We start from the raw sequence: 23,624 nt of genomic DNA on the forward strand, positions 1-23,624 counted from the left end.
ATTGTCGTAAGAGGCGACACACGGGATCGGGTGGTCAGGCTCGCTGACTTGGTTGACACATGTCATCGGTTCCCAATTGCGCAGATCGATACTCTTGATGTTGATCACTGGATCGTCTGGTACAGACTCGATTATTAACAGACCGCCACCATATAGCTGGAATATGAGTGCAGCGTTAAGCAACCAACCAACCATCCAACCAACTTGATTGTTAATATTGTTCGGCACAGAATGTCAGACAGAAGGTTTTCTCCGAAAATATTCTTTGTAACACGCCATGTTAATTTCGAAGCACGTTTTCTTGTGCGTAATTGTATTAACTGCCTGTGGAACCATTCAGTGTTATGTCTCCTAGCGTACGACATCATTAAGCTCGAAGCACCACGTACAATCTACTAGGGTCACCTGTAATAAGTTAACTACGTTTATAACGAACTCGCTTATTACGAACAGGGAGTTTTGGGGTCCCGGACACTTGTTAGATATTTCAATCGACGTATAACGAAATAAACATGGTCCCCTTGAATTCGTTATAACCGTAGTTTATTGAACCAGGACCCTCTTGGTCTCCCGGGTTAGAAAAGGTCCTCAGCAGCCCTTGTTGGTCGTAAGAGGACATTCAATGGGTTGGGTTGTCATGCGCAGTGACCTGGTTGATGGTGTGTGATCGTACTAAGATGTTCTTTGCTGCCATATAAGTCACTAGATTGTCTGGTCCGGTCACTATTACTTGCAGCTCCCAGTAGTGAATGGACTATTTCTGCATGCGGCGTTAAGCAGCAAGCAAACATATCCCTGGTATTGTCTGGTAGCCATATCGATATCATATCCATATCGTATGGTCATATCGGTATCATTTCGTACAGTCATACCTAGATTCAGAGTTTCTAAATTATGACCGTCCTTGTTGCTGAACGTAGAATCCGTGAAGGTCCAGGTCTTCAGCAACACAAGTGTGTCATTAGAGGAGATGCTGTTGATCACTGGATTGTCTGCTACAGACTCGGTTATTTATTGCCAAGTGCGGCGTAAAACTAAACTCACTCATTAGAGGAGATTAACGGGATCAGGTGGTCAGACTCGCTGACCTGGTTGTTGCATGTCATCGTATCCCTGTACGATACATCCATGCTCATGATATCAATTTCTGGATCGTCAGTTCCAGACGTAATTATTTCCAGGCTGCCGCCATACAGCTGAAATACTGCGTTAAACAAAAAAACAAACAGGTACAAGTAGAATCTCACCCTTCCTCTTGACCTTGACTAGGATCATAACATGTTACGCAAAGACCAGACTCAATGTCGTACCTTTACACAAGGCACGGGCTCATCAAATGGAGAAGGAGACAACTCCAGCTAAACACTTGATACCGTTACAAATGCCCCGTGCCGGACCTCTCAACGCTAATGAGATCCTATAGAGGCACCAGGTGGCATGAGCACGACAGAGGAAGGGACAGAGACCCATTGTGCTGCAGTTATCCTCCAACAGCCATCACATCACTAATCTAAGGTGTGTAAAGCGCTCGGGTGTCTTCGTTCCTCGTATCAAAGGCTTCCTTGTATATGTCCGGATATTATGGTCCTTCTTAACATTTCAGATAGAAACATTATCAATGTGAGATGTATCTGACATCAGTAGGTTGTGTAGGAGAGCGGCCTACATGTAGACAAGGTTAGGTGGAGTTGGGTTAGGGAAGTGGAAGAAGGAACAACAGGGACAATGCTGGGGACATTTTGCAGTCCAAGCAGTTTTCTGCTGACCCAATTTGTAGTATGTTTAGCACTACATTATTTCCTAATTCATTGAAGCAATGTTTCAATTTCACACTGGGATTCATTGCACCATCCACACTAAAAGTGGAAATAAAATGACATTTGATCTTAAGGGGTTAGCACTTTTATTTTAAGGGGTGATAAAGGAAAGATAGTTCTCAGGTTTTAGTTTCTCAAATGCATTGTTCGCTGGGTGTAATGAAAAATATATTGTTAAACAATGTTGGCACCTCTGACAAAACAAATATCCTGTCCAGAAAAAGGTCATATTTCAAAATATACAGTTTCAAATACGTATCAAATTGAATTTCGCCGCGAATAGCTGCAACACTCCTGATGCGGCTTAAAGCAATATTCACTCACTCACTCAAATTGAATTAATCATGTTCATTGTGACAATCATATATTGTAACACTTCAAAATAAAGGCCAAAGAAAACCATTTCCACATGCAGAATCCTCGTCACGAGCAGTCCACTGTACGATTCTGACTCTCACAGAAGCATGTGTGTATGAGCCACTGAGAAATAGTGATGTACGGGCATGTACGGAAACATGCAGTGGTAACTCAACTGTGCCTCAGAAAAAATACGGGAACATATACATGTAGCACGAGTCATTTGGGAATTGTCTCTAATATAAATGTGGTCACTGATGCATAACATTTGGGCATGTCCTTCACATTATAAATGTCTGCTATTAAAAGCTATACTGACGACTTGGCCATTGTAACCTTTTTTCCAAAAATATTTTTATTTCCCATTGTAACCTTGCTTAAAACAACTGATCAAGAACCGTAGGAAATCTTGGAACCCTTGGTAGAAAGTAGATGCTCGATTGTATCTAAAAAGTACAATTGGTACAATTGGTAGGCTTATATGCTTCAGAAGCATGGACCCATATGTGATCCTTTTGATGTCGGGCAATCTAGAAGCCAGTTTGTAACCTTACGACAACAAAAACTTAAGAACATATTATATCATTATCAGTTAAGTCTCAAGAACACTTTACTGTAGAAATTGTGGACGAAGTGGATGAAACCTTTCACGATGAGCTGATGAAACGAAGCCAGTCAAATAGCAGTGCTTAAAACTTGTATCTGCTGCTGAAAGGAAGTCAAATCGTCAATACCAAAAGCTCAAATATTATCAAAGGTTCCAAAGTACAAGCTGATTCGCATTGATCCGGAACCTAATTTTACAGGTACACGTTGTTTGATCACAGAAGTATAGTGCACGTTTATATCATATGGTAATATGATGTAATCCAGTCAATGTCAAATATTCAGCCTGAAATTTCAGTCAATTTCTAAATTGTTCTGGTGAATCAGTCACTTTGAAAACGACTAAATATTTTCAACCATATTACTTATGGCACATTCTATACATTTTACATATTGACAGTTCTTAGTCTAATGCTCAGTGCAGAGCTGTGCCCATTAGATGTGCCTGAAAAACATGTTGATTCTAATATAGGATTCGATCTGGTAATGGTTCCTGGTTTGTCAGCACCATAGTTATTCTGGAAGAAAACCAGCATCACTTGTGTCTTTCACCCTTCCTCAGACGAGTGAAGATTGCGGTTAGAGTTGGTATTCGGCAACCCATGTTTGTCGTGAGCGGTGACTAAAGGGATCGGGTGGTCAGGCTGCCTGACTTCGTTGAAACCTGTCATCATATCCCAATTGCGTAGGTCGATGTGCATGCTGTTGATCGCTGGAATATCTGGTCCAGACTACAGACCGCCGCCATATGGCTGGAATATTGTCGAGTGCGGCGTTAAATAACCAACCAGCCAACCAACAAACCATCCAACCAGCCAACCAACCAACCAGCCAACCAACCAACCAGCCAGCCAGCCAGCCAGCCAGCCAGCCAACCAACCAACCAACCAACCAATCCTCCTTCAATATCAAACTGGCACGCTGTTATTCATTTCGAAGGGGCGTTAACATCACTCAAAAAACTTCCCCATCCATCATTAACCTAGGAATGTGTTAATCTGGATTATACTGCTCTGAATAACGTTCTAATTAACGAGGTTTCTGTTCTACATCCGAATGCTCCACCGATAAACATTGCCTGTTTACAATTTATGTCTGACAATTCATAACATTTCCCTGAAGCTACACAACAAGGCGCTGAAACTAACGTCACGATTAAACAAACAACTCTCCACCAACACATAAACAACTCCATCACGTTTGCACATCAAAGATCAGCAATTTCTTTCTTAACAATAAGATTAGGCTAATCGTCAAGATTTTCTTTAAATAACCCCCGAAAGGCATTGTGTTGGATCCGCCGTCTTTTTGAAGGAATGTTCAGCAGGAGGTGAAAGGGATGTTTCTGAAGGCATTGCCCGCGTCCTGCAGCATTAGCTTGGGGTTTATATCGGAGGTCTTTGAAGCTCTCAATACGATCTGATGGAACGGTATTGCCATGTTTCATTATGGAGTGTGTTGTAAGGCCAGAGCCGTCGGCATACCAGTAACTCTAATGTATTACCTTAATACAGACATATTGGGTATTCTAGCTTCAGCATTGGACAGATTGTATTTATCATGTTTAAATAAAACAACAATATCGTAAATATCCGTTAGCGTGAAGATTTCTTGATAAAATAATGTTCCTGGGGTAAATGGTGTAACATATCTCACAATAGTGACGCTGTCCATTTTTATCATAAGAAAGTGCCCTTAAAGGTCAAATTCAGAGATATGTTCTTACAGAGCTGTATCAGGTTAATTAGGACTTAAATGTTGTTAAGTACATATTTATTGTAGGAAACGGAATTTGGCCCAATACTCCGATGCGAGGCCACTCATTGGCAAAATGTGACGTCATATTGCGGATGACATAGATTTTAGGATGTCTGTTCGCAACATTTGTGGATCATGCATTTACGTAGAGACTTTATGTTTAAATATTATAGAGGGACGGTGGGGTAGCCTAGTGGTTAATGCGTTCGCTTGTCACGCCGAAGACCCGGGTTCGATTCCCGACATGGGTACAATGTGTGAAGCCCATGTGTGGTGTCCACTGCAGTGATATTGCTGGAATATTGCTAAAAGCGGCGTAAAACCCACCTCATTCACTCCCTTAAATATTATAGATAAAATGTTACTGGGTCCCATTGTTCAGATTTTCTCTATGTTTTCATCCTCTGTATTCAGAACAAACTCTCAAGACATGACGCAAGACCGGATCTTCGATCAGGACACTTTCTTCAATTTCCAAAGATAGGCATTTTTCTTTCTGTAAATATATGTTTCACCGGTACCAATACGTATACTCCCATGAGAATGATTCATTCAACACTTCAAGTTCCAATGAATATTTGAATTGTTTACCATTTTTAAAAACGTTCACAAATATTAAATTATCTTACTTCACTATGATCCTTCATGTACAAAGGATTCTACCACATTTTTTTTTAAGCAATGTAATTTGGATTTGTAGAATAAAAAAATTACACAGTAGCAATATCTGGACAAAATGAAATATTTAGGAATGCGAATTGTACAAAAGATAAATCAGTTGCTTTAGTAAGGAGTAAATAGTAGATGTTTCGTGGGATTATGAATGAAGGTGTCATCGTCTTAAGATGTCCAAACCAATGGCGAAAAAGATATATATTTCGTTCCTTAGATCAACCTGTGGCACATGTATAATCCAATATCGTCAAAGTGAAACATATTGTGATACTTGCTTCGTTTGAAGTGCATTTCAAGTTTTAATCGATTCCTGACTCTTAAACGTTCACTTGATGCATGATGAAAGGTGCATCAAGTTTCAGTTCGGCTTCCTTAATAGTGAAGTTGGGTTATTTGATTTCAATATATAAGGAAATGGCTTTGTTTTCCTAAACAAGATATAGTATTTGAGAACTCAAATGTTGGGGGTTAATAAGAGGTTGGCTTATGATACAGCCTTGCCTCGCCACAGCTGGGTTATTTGATTTCAATATATAAGGAAATGGCTTTGTTATCCTAAACAAGATATAGTATTTGAGAACTCAAATGTTGAGGGTTAATAAGAGGTGGGCTTATTATACAGCCTTGCCTCGCCCCTGCTGGAATGTTTTAATAATAATAATGATAATAGTCCATTTATATTGGACATTGCGCTGACATAACACCCCTGGTCAACGAGTACAGAACACTCCTTGTGGAGAATACAACCGGTCGCCTGTCAGGTGCTCAAGGTTCAAATTCCGACTACCATGGTATCATACCAGGTACCCAGGTTTACTGCTGGGTGGACAGAGGCAATATTTAACTAACTCAGTTGACTAAGGTGAGACCACATGCGTCACATGTGCTTCGTTGTGGTGCAGGACTGAAGTCCTAGAAACTCTCAGGTGTCAAGCTGCCAAACACGGTCACCCATCCGAGGACTGTCCGCGACCAACGTTGCTTAACTTCAACTGATTGTGACCTGAGCTCTACGCACATGACCACACACCACCACCGGTGATTTAGTTTAAATAATATACTTATGACAAAGATTAATGTGACATAGAATTTTATATTTAGTTACAAACCATGAATCGAGTCATGGATCAGAAATATCGAACATAATATTGACAAATTGTATTCGATGCAGATTCTTGTACCATTGTTAAGGAAGAATGATTTCCTGACTACGGTACAAAAATCTGGATCAGAACGTCGCACTCACGAAATGGAAGAAGTTCCTTCAGGTTTGTCAACATTGTATGTTCCAACTTCTCAAAGACGTTAATATCGAGTATCAGGGAGGGACAAATAGTTTCAACAAAAGGCTCATTTCAGGATTGCTCTTCGTGTGGATTGCTGTACATTACTATGCCTTTATTCTTTCAGAGTGACATGGGTATGGTCAGGAAGATGCTCTTTGTTTTGTGTATGTCATAATAACGTTTGCCTTCGACTATAGACCAATATCAGTCACGTTTCCCCAAGCCGCTCGTGTAGGCACAGAAGTAGAAGATTTACGGTCTCCAGAGAAGTGTTTACAGTCTGAACATGTCAGTAGAACATCCAGAATGTGTCTAGCCACTTCAGTGCTGTGAAATGCTTGCTGCTGAAGTCTACCGTTTCTGTGGGCTTTCACAATGATTATCAGGGGCCATGTTGACAGAAAACATCCTTTTAAAATGACAGACCCATCCCGTGGTAATCTGTAATGTATTGTCTTGTCCTAGTGTGATATAGTATAGGGAAATCCTGCAAAACGGTTGACTGCGAAGAAGTTAAGATTTCAATTTAATTATAAGCGAGGAAAAAAGTTCTAGACATTTAACACAGGACATATAACACAAATGAAACAGCCATTTTTAAAAAAATCATATCCTGTAATATTTGTTTCTGTCTAAAAAATCCGATTGATTTTGGTTTTCAAGGAGTCATACTAATATAGGAACCAAAATCGATTATCGAATTTGTATCATATGTGGTAGGAGTATTTGTGCGTGCTGTTTAATTCAGCAATTCAGTCTTATGATAGTCTGTGAATAATAAATTAAAAGTAATGTAAGTGATTCCAAGTCTTTTAATTGACATTTGCTTATATTTATGCCACACCAACATGGTGAATCAAATGACACATTATACAAGTAACTTTTTTCTCTTCAGATTTGTATAGTTATAAATCTCACCTTAAAAGGTTTGTACGAAAAGTTTGGAATATGTTTTTTCACCTTCGCCAAGGTCGCCTGGTTTTTTTTCAGGTCCTCCAGACAATATAACTTTCAGTCTTCAGTCTGCCTTGTCAGTTTGAAAATAGAACATAACGACTCATCAGCCACTAGCACTGTCATCGATTTGGGCGGGGATACGAGATAAATGTGTCTGTTCATTTTCCGCTTAATTGGTATCATGCTCAGTGACAAACTCATTGGCCGTGTGATGAAACAATGGATACCGACATACAGGTCTTTCGAAATGAGCAGGTATACATCCGTACAACGAAGCCTATCAGGTGCAGAGTATTGGGCATAGTTGTTGCAGGTTGATGTGGAGAGTTATTGCCTTTTCTTGTGTCAGGATTCGCTGGCCTGACTTCTAATCCTAAATTAGACGGTGATTATTTAATTATTCCGGCATCGGACACATGTTCACGGGTTGGGTGTAATATTACATGCCTAGGACCAGCATCACGTCGACTTTTCCAGCCAGTAAACAATTATATATACTTCCCATTAAAAGTTTAGACTCACTTAAAGCACTCACTATATGTTATGTTTATGTATATGGTTACATCGAAGATGAATTTCTACACTAACTTGGGGGAACCAACTGCAAACGTTATGCAGATGAATTGACGAGGATCATGCATCAAATTGCTGAAAAGCATGTGCAAATATCGTGCATGTGAACAGTTGCGTTTTGGTGTAAAGTTTTGTTAAGAATTCGACAATTTTCACTGATTTTTATCATTTATTGAACTCATGACAATCTTTCCAACGTTACGAATTTGTTTTACAATACATCAGTTCATGTGTAAAGAGTACCCTTAAACAGTGTGGAATATTTGGCAAAATCTAGTTTGGAACAGTTGACTGAAGTAAGTGGCTACATTTACACTAGTGTGTCCATACCTTTGATGGGTAGTATATATGACACGTCACAATTTAATTCTGGAAAGCCAAAAGTCCAAAAACTCTCAGCACTGTGTCCAGTTTCTTATATAGGATTTGAAAACATTCAACATGCAGTAATCATGAATATATGCTAAGGATGAAAAATATGAATTATTTTTTTCGAAAACTCAAAATTTAAACTACCTCGTCCATAGGCTGTTTATGAATGAAAATACCTTTATAAGTATCATAACGCAAAATTTAACTCATTTTCACTTAATTCGGCTAATTTAAAGCGTATTTAAAATATCTCGCTCATGGGCGAAACAATTTGGACGTGGGCAATAATATTTACTTTTGATCAAGATGAATGTTTTTTTCATGGTTTTTGTAAATGAATGAAAGTGTCTTTATATGTAGCATGGCACAAAATTTAACTCATTTTGACTTAACCTTAAATCAGCTAATTTAAAGCGTTATTAAAATATCCCGCCCGTATTGTTATATATTACTGGCAGTCTGTTCAAAGAGTCGCAACTCGGGATCCTCTAGATTCCTTCTGTAATAAAAAAAAAGGAATCTTTGGTTATTGTAGGAAAATTGTCTTTGAAACTTGTGATTGTATATTTTAATGGTCAACACTATATCTACCTTGTGAATAATATGTTAAATTTAATTTAATGTTCTATATAAATCCAGTTTTGAACGTTACAATCTTTCGAGTATTTTAAGGTCAATTCATCGAACAAATGCATCAGTACAACCAAACATCAATTTTCTGAAACCTTGAGAAATGATTTGAAAACAGCAAAGTTTGTTTCTTTTTCTTTAGAGCAACAGGAAAAATTTCGGTTTAGTTGTGAACACTGTTCAGTGATATTCCTTCCTTCTTCTTATTAATGATAGTTCTATTGATTAAAAACACATCCGGTTGCCAATTAATGACAAACATTCCAATTCAGTATAAGTTTGACTTGCTTCATTTTTATGGCCGAATGGTCCATGAAAATGCTTTTGTTGGTATTAAAATAATATTATCCATACAAATGCTAATATTATCCATACAAATAAGATCCACGTTAAGCTGGGCTTATCAATGATTAAAGGCACACATTTTATTTTCATAATTACTTTCAATTATTGGCGTTTGTCAGAAGTCAATTTTAACCTTGAAAATGTTTATTCAACTGCATGATGAAACCTTGCTGAAACCCACGGTGATGAACTCCGTGCATCTATTGATTTGCCCCATGACAGCTCTTTCCGTCGCATGTGAAATATTAATAGTTTAAAGACACAAAATGAAACATAGATGGCACTACATACGAAATAATAGGGGATACATATATAACAGGCATACATTGTAGGATACTAGCCAATACGATCTTTGGTGAACTTGAGTGACCTTGTATACGTAGTATTTGTCGTAAACCCTCACAGGGATTCTAATTGAACCAATAAGTCGTGAAAGTTTTCATTAGTGTCCCTACTACAACGTCAAAGGGGAGAGGTGGGGATCCGACAGCATCGCCATTGTGAAACTAGTTCATACGAAAATAGCTTCACGCATTGACATTCTTCTTGCTTACTAAATGAAATGTAGGTGAAACCTTTTGCCAAAGATAGATTTGAAGGATGTTGTAAACGTATTTAAAATCTGACAAATATGTGCGTACGTTGTGTGAACAGATAGACAAATTTACATACACATTATCAGTTCTTGTTGGTTATACCTAAGTGGTCGGTTGAGTGTTATTAACACAGATAGGTAGAAAGCTAGCGTCACCAATTTCTGGTTCTCAGAGGGATTAAACTTCCCCACATAGTGCACTAGCTTATGAATCAATAATCCTCAAGATCCTTCAGTATTCATTACGCATGCAGTTCACAAGCCCTATGTACTTGAAGATCATTACCATTGTATGTAGGGTGTAGATTGTATATGGCGTTCACGTAGGTGGTAGAGATTGTTTGATTGATTAGTGTCCGTTTGATTGATTGCAGCTACCCCAGAATGCCCCGCGACTGGGGGACCGCCCCTTCCGTCCAGCGAGTGCTGGTGTGCCTGTGTCTGTGTGCACTTCCTCTCACGTGTTTAGCACTTCCGCTTCCGGAAAGTCAGGGCAACCCACAACTTGATAAACAGATGCAGCTAATGCGGATATTGTTTCGCCTTGGGGAGAGGGGACATTCATCACCATATATATATAGTCACGGTGAGTATTTACATTTTTGGAAACGGATGGATCATTTTGAGAATTTGCTCCAGAAAATACTGGATATTTATCCTTTTGTTTACTGTCAGGTTTGGAAAAGTTGATGTCTTAAAAATGAGCGTTGCACGAGTTCATTTCCTAATGCTATTTACAACTGATATGCGCACTCTTTTTAAACATACTTACATAACAAATATCACTCATATGAAAATGCTCCATTGATTTAGGATGAAGGATAGACCAGTTGTCTAAGGCCCGGGGTGGTGTGTGTGTGTGTGTGTGTGTGTGTGTGGTGGCGGACGGAGGAGTTGGATTGATATGATATGGTCTTGGGATCCCGTCACAGCTCCTCTGGAATAAGACACACAAAGACACACATGCACTTTCGTTTTGTCTTGACTTTACTCGCGGAATTTATCGATAATCTACCTTTAAAGTAACGATCATATTAGCTGTCACAGACACGAAGTCTACAGTACGTGATTGTGTGAAACTCTCTTCCGAACCTCAACAACTCACGTTGTATATGGTTCTAAGATCTTTTATGAATACGTTAGCATCTTTTCGATAAGGTTTCTAGACAAACAGGGACGGTGGTAGAAAACTGGTGAGAGTGGTTATTCATATCAATGCCGTTGCCAATAGACTGCCCACTAATGGCCAATACGTCTAGGGGCGGTGACCTAGTGGTTAGAGCGTTCGCCGGAGACCCGGGTTCGATTCCCCACATGAATAAAATGTGTGAAGCCTATTTCTGGTTTCCCGCCGTGATATTGCTGGAATATTGCTGAGATGCGATCAACTGTTTTGTATTGTTGTGACAATTACGATTCCTGAGCTCGCATTAATTTCGTGACGCATTTTAGACTAGACCCTCGCACTCGTATTAAATTCATGACGCTATAATTTCATGATTTAAAGTACTGTTGTTCTTTGCAGCCTTATTATCGCCGAGCTCAGCGCAAAGAAGTAAGCGGTTTGGTGAGTATCTGACATATATAATCACATCCGTTTATTGGACTGACGTGGTTACTTTCAAAGACGAATATAGGATACATTTAACAGGATCCTGACTCTATCGCACAGTTCTAATGACGTACGTTCTTCGTACGGTCAGTTTTGGATTTGGGTAGTGGGGTAGCCCAGTGGTTAAAGCGTTCCATCGTCACTCAGAAGAAATGGGTTTGATTTCACACATCGGTACAATGTGTGGAGTCCATTATTGATGTCCCATACTGTGATATTGCTGGAATATTGAAAAAAAGGCCTAAAGGACACTCACTCATTCATAATAGGTAAGGTGAGGTGAAATTGGGTTTAACGTCGTGCTTGAGAGTATTTCACTCATATGACGACGTGCATGCGTGTGTATGTGTATGTGCGGCTGCTTGTACTAGCCCAGACTGAAGCTGGTTTTATAGTGCTAGCTCACTGAGATACCATGCCACAGTGAAACATGAATACCCCACTCAGACACATTATACTGACTCCGAGCCGACCAGTCCTTGTTGTACCCATTAATGCCGAGCGTCAGGCAGGGACCAACAAGTACCATATTTTAACGTCTTTTGGTATGACGCGGTCGGGGATCGAACCCGCGACCTTCCGCTCTCCGGCACTCATAATAGGATTAACATGTTTCCGGAGTGACAACTGGAAGGACGGTGGTATTTTTTGTTCAGTATGTAAGCAGTAATTATCCGAAAGACGGGATTTCCAGGAGAATTCCGTCTCATTCAAATGACATTTACTGTAAACTTTCAAAACTCATGACCGTTAATGCAGAAGAAAATAGCAGTATCTCGACACATTACTTCTCGGAGAAACTCTCTGAACTGAAGCATGGATATCAAATCACATTATCTTCGTATAATGCATTTACAATTTCTTTGCATAGTGTTAAGTGCGTTTTGGTTTTGAATACACAATGCCATTTAGAAAGCGAGCAAGGTTTAACATGTGACATTTTTGTGGTTTTGTTCGGATATTACATGAATAACTATCTACAGCTTCCGGGTTTTAGGGAAGAGTTATCTTTTCTTGAAATAAGTATACAGTTATATTTGTTGACAAGTTTCCTGTCATACGGGAAAAAAAGGAAGAGCTGCCTCACAACATGTTACACATGGGTCTGTGTCTTGTCATTTAGAAGATTACGTTTAAAATCGATAGTTCGCATTTTTTTTAACACAAGACGTCTTGCAATATTGGAAAGCCAATTTGTGGAAGGTGGCTGTGCTGTATAAGACACAGTCGGATAATGTTATTTTGATCGAAAAAAGGATCCAACTCCATTTATGTTACTCTGATAAATTGCTAGCATAAAAATTATCTTTGGTTGTTAAATGTGTCAGCTTTGGTTGAGTGAATGAGTTACAATTTGAGTTACGTCGTCAATATTCAGCCATATATACAGCTGTATAAAAGTTTATAACCTGTCATCGAGAGATAAAATAATTCCTGGTGTCCGACGCCATGATATGATTGGAATATTGCTAAAGCGGCGTAAAACTAAACTCACTCACTCTCTCATCATACCTCCAGGGGTGGTGGGGTAACCTAGTGGTTTAACTGTTCGCTCGAGGTTTAAGTGTTCGCTCGAGGTTTAAGTGTTCGCTCGAGGTTTAAGTGTTCGCTCGTCACGCCAAAGACGCGGCTCTATTCCCGTGATGTAGCTGGAATATTGTTAAAAGCGGCTTAAAACTAAACTTCCTCTCTCACTCACTCATCAAAACACCTGAGTTAATTGGAAATTGTACGGCTGTTGTACACTATACTGACATGGTCAGTAGGTCAATACTTCGGGCAGAAATTCTGCACCGACCCTCGAACCACTGGTCATGATTTAATGCCTTAATACATTTTTCAAGAAGTTTTATCGTAGAAACACGAAGGGCGTTCCGAATTTGAACGTTCCATTCGTGACCATGGAAGACCTTTTTGAACTTGTGTAGGTGTTGAAGACAACCCATCTGAGCGACCCCATCTCTCAATAGACAAACATACTTGACAGAGATGCTCCTAGCTGTCGTGGCTGTCTGCTACAGAAGAGTCACATGAGTACTCCAGGCAGTAGATACAATGAATAAGATATTCGACACTCAAATCTAAGTCTGATTTCTTTGAGGACCTAGTCTTCATTTTCTACAGCGGTCCCATGCGCACCTGCTCGTCAAACAAAGTTGGTGTAACCAGTTTTAGAAACATCCTCTGACGCCATCTTGTCGGTACTTGATGTACAATATACCCTGTAATGTCAACAGATTCCTCCACTCACGGGGATTTCCCCCAGAATATTCGAGGGCAACCTGTGGATTAGACCTGTTGCAAGGATTACCTGTACACTTGTCTAGGGTATTATCAGAAGTACTGTACTTGCTTCGATCTTTTACTACATGTTTTAAGGTTATAAAGTGAACTGCTTCTTGGGTTGTTCATCGTATATTGCTTTACATTGTATAGTTGGTTGGTTGGTCTGTTGATTACGCCGCACTCAGCTATATGACGGCTGTCTGTAAATAATGAAGTCGGGGGGTGGGGGTTTGTGTGCATCAATTTTGTACATGAAATGCGGGGGGTAGGGGTCACTTATGTTGTATATAAATTCTAGGAGGAGGGGGCATTCGCATTGTACATGCTTCTTCATAAAAATCATCATCGACCCCCAACCCCCTATATATCCCTTGTGGGTCGTGTGGGCAGACCGGTGGCTTGGTGCATTTAGGGTCAGATTGAGGGTCATCGTAATCCAGTAGTGTGGATCACTGGTTTGTTTGGTCCAAAGTTGAGTCTATTTCTGAGGCACTGTTTTCTATCCACTGTGTGGTTTCACAAAAAGCACAATGCGTTGAAACTTAAGGATATTCAAGGTTCTCTAGTCAACAACACATATAGCCTATCATTCTGAAGTAAAAGTACGAATTTGCTTCAAATAACGACATGCATATAATTTATTGTACTTTTGATGTTATTCTTCTTCATGTTGCTTTCAGGGGCGGCGGGGTAGCCCAGTAGTTTAAAGAGTTCGCTCGTCACGCCGAAGGCCCGGGTTCGATTCCCCACATGGGTACAATGTGTGAAGCCCATTTCTGGTGTCCCCCGACGTGATATTGCTGGAATATTGCTAAAAGCGGCGTAAAACAAAACCCACTCACTCACGTTGCATTCCATTCAAACCTAACGAAGTTATCATTGAAAAGCGAGTGAGTGTGGGTTTACGCAGCTTTCTTACGGGACACGAAAGATAAACATTGTACCTAAGTGAGGAATCGAACCAGAGCTTTCGGCGTGACGAGTGAACGTTTTAACCACCAGACTATTCAATCGCCTCAAAGTCATGAAAGAAAAAGTAGCTCACAACAACACAAAGCACGAATTGATCGTTCTCAAGATATTGATCAATGCATGGAATCAGCTTATTTTGTAAGGAACGATGTAAAGTGTAAAAACGATGCTTATGGAAAAACAAGAAACACAATTTTAAAACTTGTTTTGAAAATGTGTTCTGTCTTATTTCACTGGCACTGAAATCAGATGATACCTACTCTTTAGAAACAAGCTGTCTTCCCGTTCTATCAAATGTAACCTGGAAATGAAAGATGTAGAAGAAACCCAGGTTCTGGAACTTAGTCTTGTTTCGTTCGTTCTTTCGTTCGTTCTTCAGTGAGTGGACCCGTGAAGGTCCGGGTTAGAATGAACCTTCAGTAACCCATGCTTGTCCAATATATTTATTTCCGGTACTGAAAGGCCACAGGCCTGTAGTACAATGTATTTATAAATCAATATTTACACGCACGGATAATATACATGAAGAAGGGAAAATAATCAACTTTAGGTTACATTGTGTTCTGAGATATATTCTGTCCTAAACAACATGGCATAGTAAACAAACATGGACAAGTTTTGAAGTATAGTATGGGTTTTGTTATTCAACAATGCTGAGAATTTATAAAGGTTTGGATGGGCACAATAATATTTCTTAATATACAACTTTCTGATGGAATTATAAGCAGGGCAAATTAAAAGAAATTGATATTCATCTTCTATTTGGTTAAGAACACATAGTTTGCAAGTTCTATTTTCTTTTTTGACATTTTTAAATCTTCCACTTTCGATAGATAAATCATGTGAAGAACATCTCAATCTGCTTAACGCTATCCTATATTTTTACGTTTAGACATGAAAGATAAGTTTCGGAGTCAAAAGTACATTAAAACATCTTATAATACAGACATTTACTGGAAAGTGATATCTTTTCAAACCATTCTTGCAAATAGATATCTTTTAATCTTTGTGTTAGTTCTAAAAAAAACTTACCCTCAGAATCAACATACTGATCGTTCCATACAAAACCAAACCCTTTCGAGAATAGAAACTGTCGTAAGAGGCGACTAACGGGATCGGGTGGTCAAGCTCGCTGGCTTGGTTGACACACGTCATCGGTTCCCAACTGCGCAGATCGATGCTCATGCTGCTGATCACTGTATTGTCTGGTCCAGACTCGATTAATTACAGACCGCCGCCATATAGCTGGAATATTGCTGAGTGCGGCGTAAAACTAAACTCACTCACTCACTCACTCTTGAGTGAGTGAGAGTTAATACTATGCATCACATCACATATTTACCGATTACAAGGTACAAGGATTTATTCGGTATTAGTAGCTAAAGGGTACGAGAGTAATTTCTTTTTCAAAATATGATCCAGCTCATTCGGGGAATACCGATTTAACTTAATCTCCCTCGAAACCATACATTTGATATATCGGAAGAAGACCAGCTCTGATAGGTGATACATGCTTCAAGCTTCAGGGAATATATTATGAAATATATGTTTTGAAATTATCGGTCGGATCTATAAATGACGAGGAAACATAAAACCTGAAAAATTAACACACAATTTGTAATCATATATTCGGAATGATTATAACATTAAAAGAGTAAATATGTTTATGTACTTGATGACATCTAGTACTGGTAAAGTTGATGATTATACTTTCATCTGGGTTCTTTAAACATCGTAGAAACGTAAAAGAAATAGAAATTAATTTCTCTCAAGCTAATATTCCAGGTATGTACACTTGACTGGGCTCAGTGATCCGTCAGTTGTGCGGCTTGTACGAGAACAGGTCACGACCCATGAAGATCTGGGTTAGAATTGGTCTTCAGTAACCCATGCATGTCGTAAGAGGCGACTAACGCTGACTTGGCTGACACATGTCATCATATCCCAATTGCGTAGATCGATGCTCATGCTGGTGATAACTAGATAACAGACTGCCGCCATATAGCTGGAATATTGCTGAGTGCGGTGTAAAACTAATCTCACTCACACAGAACAAGTCACACACACTGTAGGTAATCACAGTCGAGTGAGTTATGTTTAGCGACATTTTGAACAGTATTCCAGTTGCATCATGGCCTATCAACTTATTGTGGGAGGAAAGCCCGAGCCAATGCATGTAATGAACCGTTAGGAAGCCGCGGTGGCTGAGCGGTCTAGAACCATCTGACTTTGTGTGCGGGCGATTAGGTGCCTGACTCTGAGGGTGTGGGTTCGAATCCCGGATGGGACTCAACCCCCTAAAACGTACTAGAATCTGTAATTTACTGAGAAAGTGTAATCCCAAATATAACATGTGCTACTTTTGACCACTTTCTAAAATGGCATTGTGTATTTCATAGCTTCCGGCCGTGGGAGCCGTGCCAATTAACACTTAACAGAGGGGTGCACAAAGTCCGCAATCTAGACTACCAGTTGTCCGACTTCCATTTTTGTGGAAGCCGCGGTGGCTGAGCGGTCTAGGCGTCTGACTTTGTGTGCTGGCGATTAGATGCCTGACTCTGAGGGTGTGGGTTCAAATCCCTGATGAGACTCAACACAAAAAAAATGTACTAGAATCTGTACTTTACTAAGGAAGTGTAATCCCAAATATAACATTATGCTACCGTTAGAAACCATTTGTAAATTCCTACAGCACAAATATCATGCAGAAAAACATAGAAGCACAATCATAGGGAACAGTGATGCGAACCCATATCAGGCATTCCCGAGGAGGCTGAGTATTTTAAGGCTGTAGCATCTTGTACGAGATATGGCGAGTGAGTTAAGATTTTAAGTCAGATCGGCAATATTTCAGCCATATCGTGACTAAATCATGTTATAGATTTATAATGATTAAAAGTATATTATAAACACCTGCTAACAAAGGACAGTAAAACAACTAGACTATCACAGATATAAATTTAAAACTGGCAATAAAAACTAAAACAGTTTAACTATAGAAGGCGATACAATATAAAAACAGGCTACAGATTGCCAACAACTGAAGGTAGATCACCATACTAGGGACCATTGGGACTTACAGTACATTTGCTACATGCATGGACCCTTGTTGGATTTACACCATACCTTCAGCCGCTGGCGATTGTAAGAAAATTTATCCAAAACTAAAATCGCAAAAATACTACGTTAAAAAAAATCTTGCTTTAAACTTTACTTTGAAAGTTTTGGGACTTACGTACCCTTCATCCTGTACGAGATATGGCGACCATGATGTCACTGAATTAGTGAGTGGACATTTTTCAATTGTGGTCAGTGTATCGACAATTACGCCAGTTAAAGTCTGTTGCCATAATTGTTATGTTCTTGTGGTACATAGTGGATCATTGACAAAGAGTCGTTAAACCCTGTCGGTATATCCCTACTTTATCAAATGTGTAACCAGAAAAGGAAAGATTTCAAAATCTTTAACACGCTGAACAAATATTTCCAAACATGAACGATTTTGTGCCTAATAAATATCATGTTCGAAATTTGCAAATGAAATCTATTCGCGCTGAAAATGTTTCGAATGTAAGAAGTTAAAATGGCTTAAATTACTGTTTGGCCACACTAAGAATGTATACACGTCGAGAGAATTAGCTTTCCAAAGCGTTCAAAACACAGCCAATTTAATGCAACCATCAGCTGATACTTTGAGCACAATTGGAGTTTACAGGTAATGAATATATGTTTTCAAACTATATTTATCACAGTTACGACAATAAGCTGTAAGCACATCTGGGTGATTGAACTCGTTGTGTCAGTAAATATGAAATGTCACTTGTACACAGCTGCTTTCGTATTGCAATGTTCTGTGAGAATTAGTTGACTTCAGAAGTCTCGTGAGGTACCGACAGTTTTCTCCATACAGTGATCTATTTTGGTAAGAGCTAAGAGCTGTCCTTTCCCGTCACGATACTAACACACAAGAGTGACTGCGTTTAGTTTTACGCCGCACGCTGCAATATTTCAGGTATATGGCGATGGTCTATAACTAATCGAGTCTGGACCAATCCAGTGATCAACAGCATGAGCATCGATCTACGCAACTGGGATACGATGACAAGTGTCAACCAAGTCAGCAAGTCTGACCACTCGATCCCGTTAGTCGCCTCTTACGACAAGCTTGGGTTACTGAAGACCGGAGTTTATAAGTTATATAGATAGGACATATTTGTACACGTGATTGTGTATGGCTTTACTCTTTTCCCGCCAAACATTTTATAATACATACTACATTCAAATCATATTATGTAAACAGTATACAGTCAGTTTAAAGAGTTTAATGGACGTTTCTTTCAATTGGCTGCTAAATTTTATGCTAACATCATATGTAGACAGTATAACAATAATATAATGACAGGAGCATTAAGATCATCGTAATAAACGATGATTAATAAAGAATACTTGTTTGTTGTTGAACTGCCTGTTTGTGCGACAACTTTAATCGTGTCTAACTTTGATCAATGATAAGTGTCATATATAGATTAGTGTCATATATAGATTAGTGTCATATATAGATTAGTGTCATATATAGATTAGTGTTATATATAGATTAGTGTCATATATAGATTAGTGTTATATATAGATTAGTGTCATATATAGATTAGTGTCATATATAGATTGGTGTTATATATATAACTTGTTTCCATAGCCTCAATTACTTAATATTATGTGTTGATCTGAAAACTGGGCAATTAGTCAAGATCAAAGTAAAAATCAACGCAAAATGTCTAAGCATGTATCGAACACATTTCAATCGATGCGCGTTTTGTTGGACGAAATAAAGGTGAGGTGAGGTGAGGTGAGGTGAGGTGAGGTGAGGTGAAATTGGGTTTAACGTCGTGCTTGAGAATATTTCGCTCATATGACGACGTGCATGCGCGTGTATGTGTATGTGCGGCTGCTTGTACTAGCCCAGACATAAGCTGATTTTATAGTACTAGCCCACTGAGATACCATGCCGCAGTGAAGCATGAATACCCCACTCAGACACAGTATACTGACTCCGAGCCGACCAGTCCTTGTTGTACCCATTAATGCCGAACGCCAGGCAGGGACCCACAAGTACCATATTTTAACGTCCTTTGGTATGACGCGGTCGGGGATCGAACCCGCAACCTTGCGCTCTCCGGGCGGACGCTCTAAGCACTACATCACGGAGGCGGTTTGGACGAAATAGAACATTATTTCAAACATGTTTTTAAGAAGCCTGTCGTTTTCACGCCTTATTGTTGAAAATATGATAGACTCCATGGGAATTGTTAATTACCTGAAGGGCTTTAGCTCATGCCGAAACTTTGTGTAATTTGAATATCAATATGGCCGCAAGGCAGCCATCTTTGATTGTAAAAATAATTTCAAACTTCTTCTGCTCCAAATCTCAAAGGGCTAAAAGCTTGATCCCGGGCAGGGGAAACTGGCGCTATAATTATTTATTTATATCTTTCGTTCAAAGGTAACTTGGTATGATATCAAATATGGTAGCTTGCAGCCATATTGGAAGAAATAACATAATTATCATGATATGGCATCTGTCGTCCTTTTTTTCTTCTGATAATCCACTTCTGAAACGTCCCAACATGCAGCTGGTGAAAGGTCCTGACGTACCCTGGAGGGTCGTTAACATCACTGAAAAGGTGTCATCCTTACAAAAATCAGAATCGCATGCTGATACCTATGTCACAGAGCCCTTCTCACAACGTGGCTCTCGGCTCAAATGCGTTCTGTGCGTTGGTGTAGTGAGTGAGACTATAGTTTTCCTGACTAAACCATTTCATCCCCTGTCTGGAAAGGGAGGAATTAATGAGAAATGTGTGAGCTGATAAGGTTAAACTAATATCCAAAACGCTGTAATATTGCAGTTAAAAAACGTAACGGTCTCAGACACATCGCCAAGATATGTCAGTGTAAAGTGTAAACATATATGATTTTCAAGCAAAAAAACTGGAATAAACGAAGTTAGAGAGAAACGTTATTGGTGGACGAAAGGGGAGTTGTCTTCAGGGACAATCTGGTGGAAATATGCGAGGAGACTACGTCAGAGACACACATATATTTCATATGAAGAAAATTGGATTAATTCAACTCACAAGCATTCAAAATCTTTGTATCTCAGTTGCTAATTAAATGCGACAGTTTTGCTGATGTTCATATGATTTCTGATTGAAATAACCATTGTCTATTTTACGACAATAGAAGAAGGTATTACGCAACAATACGTCAGCCGATGTTCATCTACAACATATTATGTGATTGCAACACTCACAATGAACGGGCCACATTGTATCCGTGTCACTGAGCCTCAGCAGCACAAAGGACGATAGGTCACTGTAGCCTTTTTACACAACAGACCACAGTCAGACTGAAATAATTACGGCTTCGGCAGCACGAAAATTATGTAGGCCACAGCTCAAAAACGCTGTAGGCCACTGCATCACTGTAACACAATAAATTAGAACCGCCTAAATCACCGCAGGCCATAGCAGCCAAAAACGCAATGGGCCACTGCTGCCTTAGTCACGACAGCATTGAAGTAGTCCAGGCCACAATAGTTTCAAAATAACGTAGGCCACTGATACACTCAAATAATGTCGGTCACTGAAGCCCCCAAATAACGTAGGCCACTGGTACACTCAAATAATGTCGGCCGCTGAAGACCCCAAATAACGTAGGCCACTGATACACTCAAATGATGTCGGCCGCTGAAGCCCCCAAATAACGTAGGCCACTGATACACTCAAATAATGTAGGCGACTGAATCCCACAAATAACGTAGACCACTGGTGCACTCAAATAATGTAGGCTATTAAAGCCTCAAAATAATGTAGCCCATTGATACACTCAAATAATGTAGGCGACTGAAGCCCCAAAATGACGTAGATCACTAAGACACTAACATAATGTAGGCCACTAAGCCCCAAAATGACGTAAGCAACTGAAAACCTCAAATAATGTAGGCCACTGACTTGGTTGATGCATGTCATCGTATCCCATTTGCGAAAATCGAGGTTCATGCTGTTGATCACTGGATTGTCTGGTCCAGACTCGATTATTTACAGACCGCCGCCATACAGCTGAAGTGCGAGTGAGTACAGTTTAACGCCGCTTTTAGTAATATTCCAGCAATATCACGGCGGGGAATCATATAGCTGGAATATTGCTGAGTGCGGCGTTAAACAACAACGTAGGCTATTGAGGCACTGATATAACGGAGGGCACTGAAGCAACAGAACACTGAATGTCAAGGATGCCGAACATTAAGAGACACTGTTACCAAGAAACCTGTTACAATAAGGCACGCTAAACAAATACAAGTCACTCAAGGTTATTCTCTGTTGCAGGTATTGCGGGTTTGGACAATGTTAACTTCATAACGAGCACCCTGGATCAACTACGGGCGAGGGAGAAACCTCCCATATTGCGGCCACGTGTGACCATGGAACAGTTACAGGAAATGATGAACGCAGGCCGCTAGGTGGCGCTGGAATTACCGGATGTTCCTGCGACTTGAAAAAAACAATGTGATGTCAACAAACAGTATTGAAGAACATGTCCTGAAGAGCAGCTCTACGCTAAATTGTGAACCGATTGGATGAGTGAGAGAACCAGCATGTCCATACTCGCACGATGTGAATGGGGTCTCCACTACGAGCGTGCAATACTGGATGAACAGCAGCGTCCTACTGGAGACTCCTCCCCTAACATTCTGCATATTAAACTTGGACCCCTTGCCTCAATTCTACTGTCAAGAAAACTGATTTTGAGTTGTACCTGAGATGGATAGAGATCAAAATTTGGTAACAGAATATTTCGACAAAATATGACATTTTTCGTTACGTTTGGGCCAAGGGAGTAGCGTAGGTCATTGGCTTGTGTTGTCGAGACACATCGTCAGTAAATGTTAATAGTAGTGTGTAGTTGCCTATTGTTTTGCTCTTGATTGTGAATATTCTGTTGTTTTGTAAATGTTTTCCGATAAGACATTATTTTCTTCGTTATAAACACAAAACAATAGGTTGTTATCTCCAATACTCCAATTCCAATTGGCAATTTGGTGAATGAATCAGGCGTGCTGTCTGGACAAAAACCTTGTTGGATACGAAACTAGAATAAAAACAATAAGCATTGTCCTTGACCCCTCGTGTGCTTATATGTCCAGACAGGGTTTGGCGGGAAACTATTGTATTTCACTATGACGTTGCCCTGATATGACGTTTGTCAGCATGACGTCAAAAGGATATATTGTAGTAGTACAGAGCTTAATTACTTTGTCGGAAAGGATTATAGGGCTATTTTTATCAAATCGGGTGCTATTATAATAAGACTGATTAGTTTTCGTTTAATAAGTTAAAAGTGATATCAGTCTCATAATAGTTTCCATATTTGGTGTAGATCAATTTACGTCATACCGCCTTTTGCCGGTATTTCCTGATTATAAATTGTTTAACGTTCCTTGTGTGTTGACATTAAAGCGTGGAGTGTGACTATCACGGTATTTGTTTCAATTGTTGACTTTCGCTGACAACTTCACAGAAACTACTCACGAATGACTATCTATACACTAATCATAAACCACTCACTATGGAAACACTACCCATGAGCCAATAATTATTCACGAACCAACTTTTCACGAACCACTATCCGTACACTATCATTCCCACTACGCACTACCAACAACCACTATCCATACACGTCCCATGAACCATTGTGCATACGAGGACTATTAAGTACAATAAATTCAC

The 23,624-nt window shown here is 39.6% G+C and overlaps 1 protein-coding gene across 1 annotated transcript in view; it reads left to right on the top strand.

Annotated features, from left to right (window-relative positions):
- Nucleotides 1–23,372, top strand: part of LOC124286898 — a 48,441-nt gene extending 25,069 nt beyond the window's left edge. The window contains exons 2-4 of the mRNA XM_046723339.1: nucleotides 10,346–10,557; nucleotides 11,497–11,538; nucleotides 22,224–23,372. Coding sequence (XP_046579295.1) covers nucleotides 10,356–10,557; nucleotides 11,497–11,538; nucleotides 22,224–22,357 — 378 coding nt within the window. The 5' untranslated portion in view covers nucleotides 10,346–10,355 and the 3' untranslated portion in view covers nucleotides 22,358–23,372. The remainder of the gene's footprint in view (nucleotides 1–10,345; nucleotides 10,558–11,496; nucleotides 11,539–22,223) is intronic.
- Nucleotides 23,373–23,624: the final 252 nt, after the last annotated feature.

Source organism: Haliotis rubra, unplaced genomic scaffold (assembly GCF_003918875.1).
Source record: "Haliotis rubra isolate DU_JTF1 unplaced genomic scaffold, ASM391887v1 Scf395, whole genome shotgun sequence".
NCBI classification, from domain to species: domain Eukaryota; kingdom Metazoa; phylum Mollusca; class Gastropoda; order Lepetellida; family Haliotidae; genus Haliotis; species Haliotis rubra.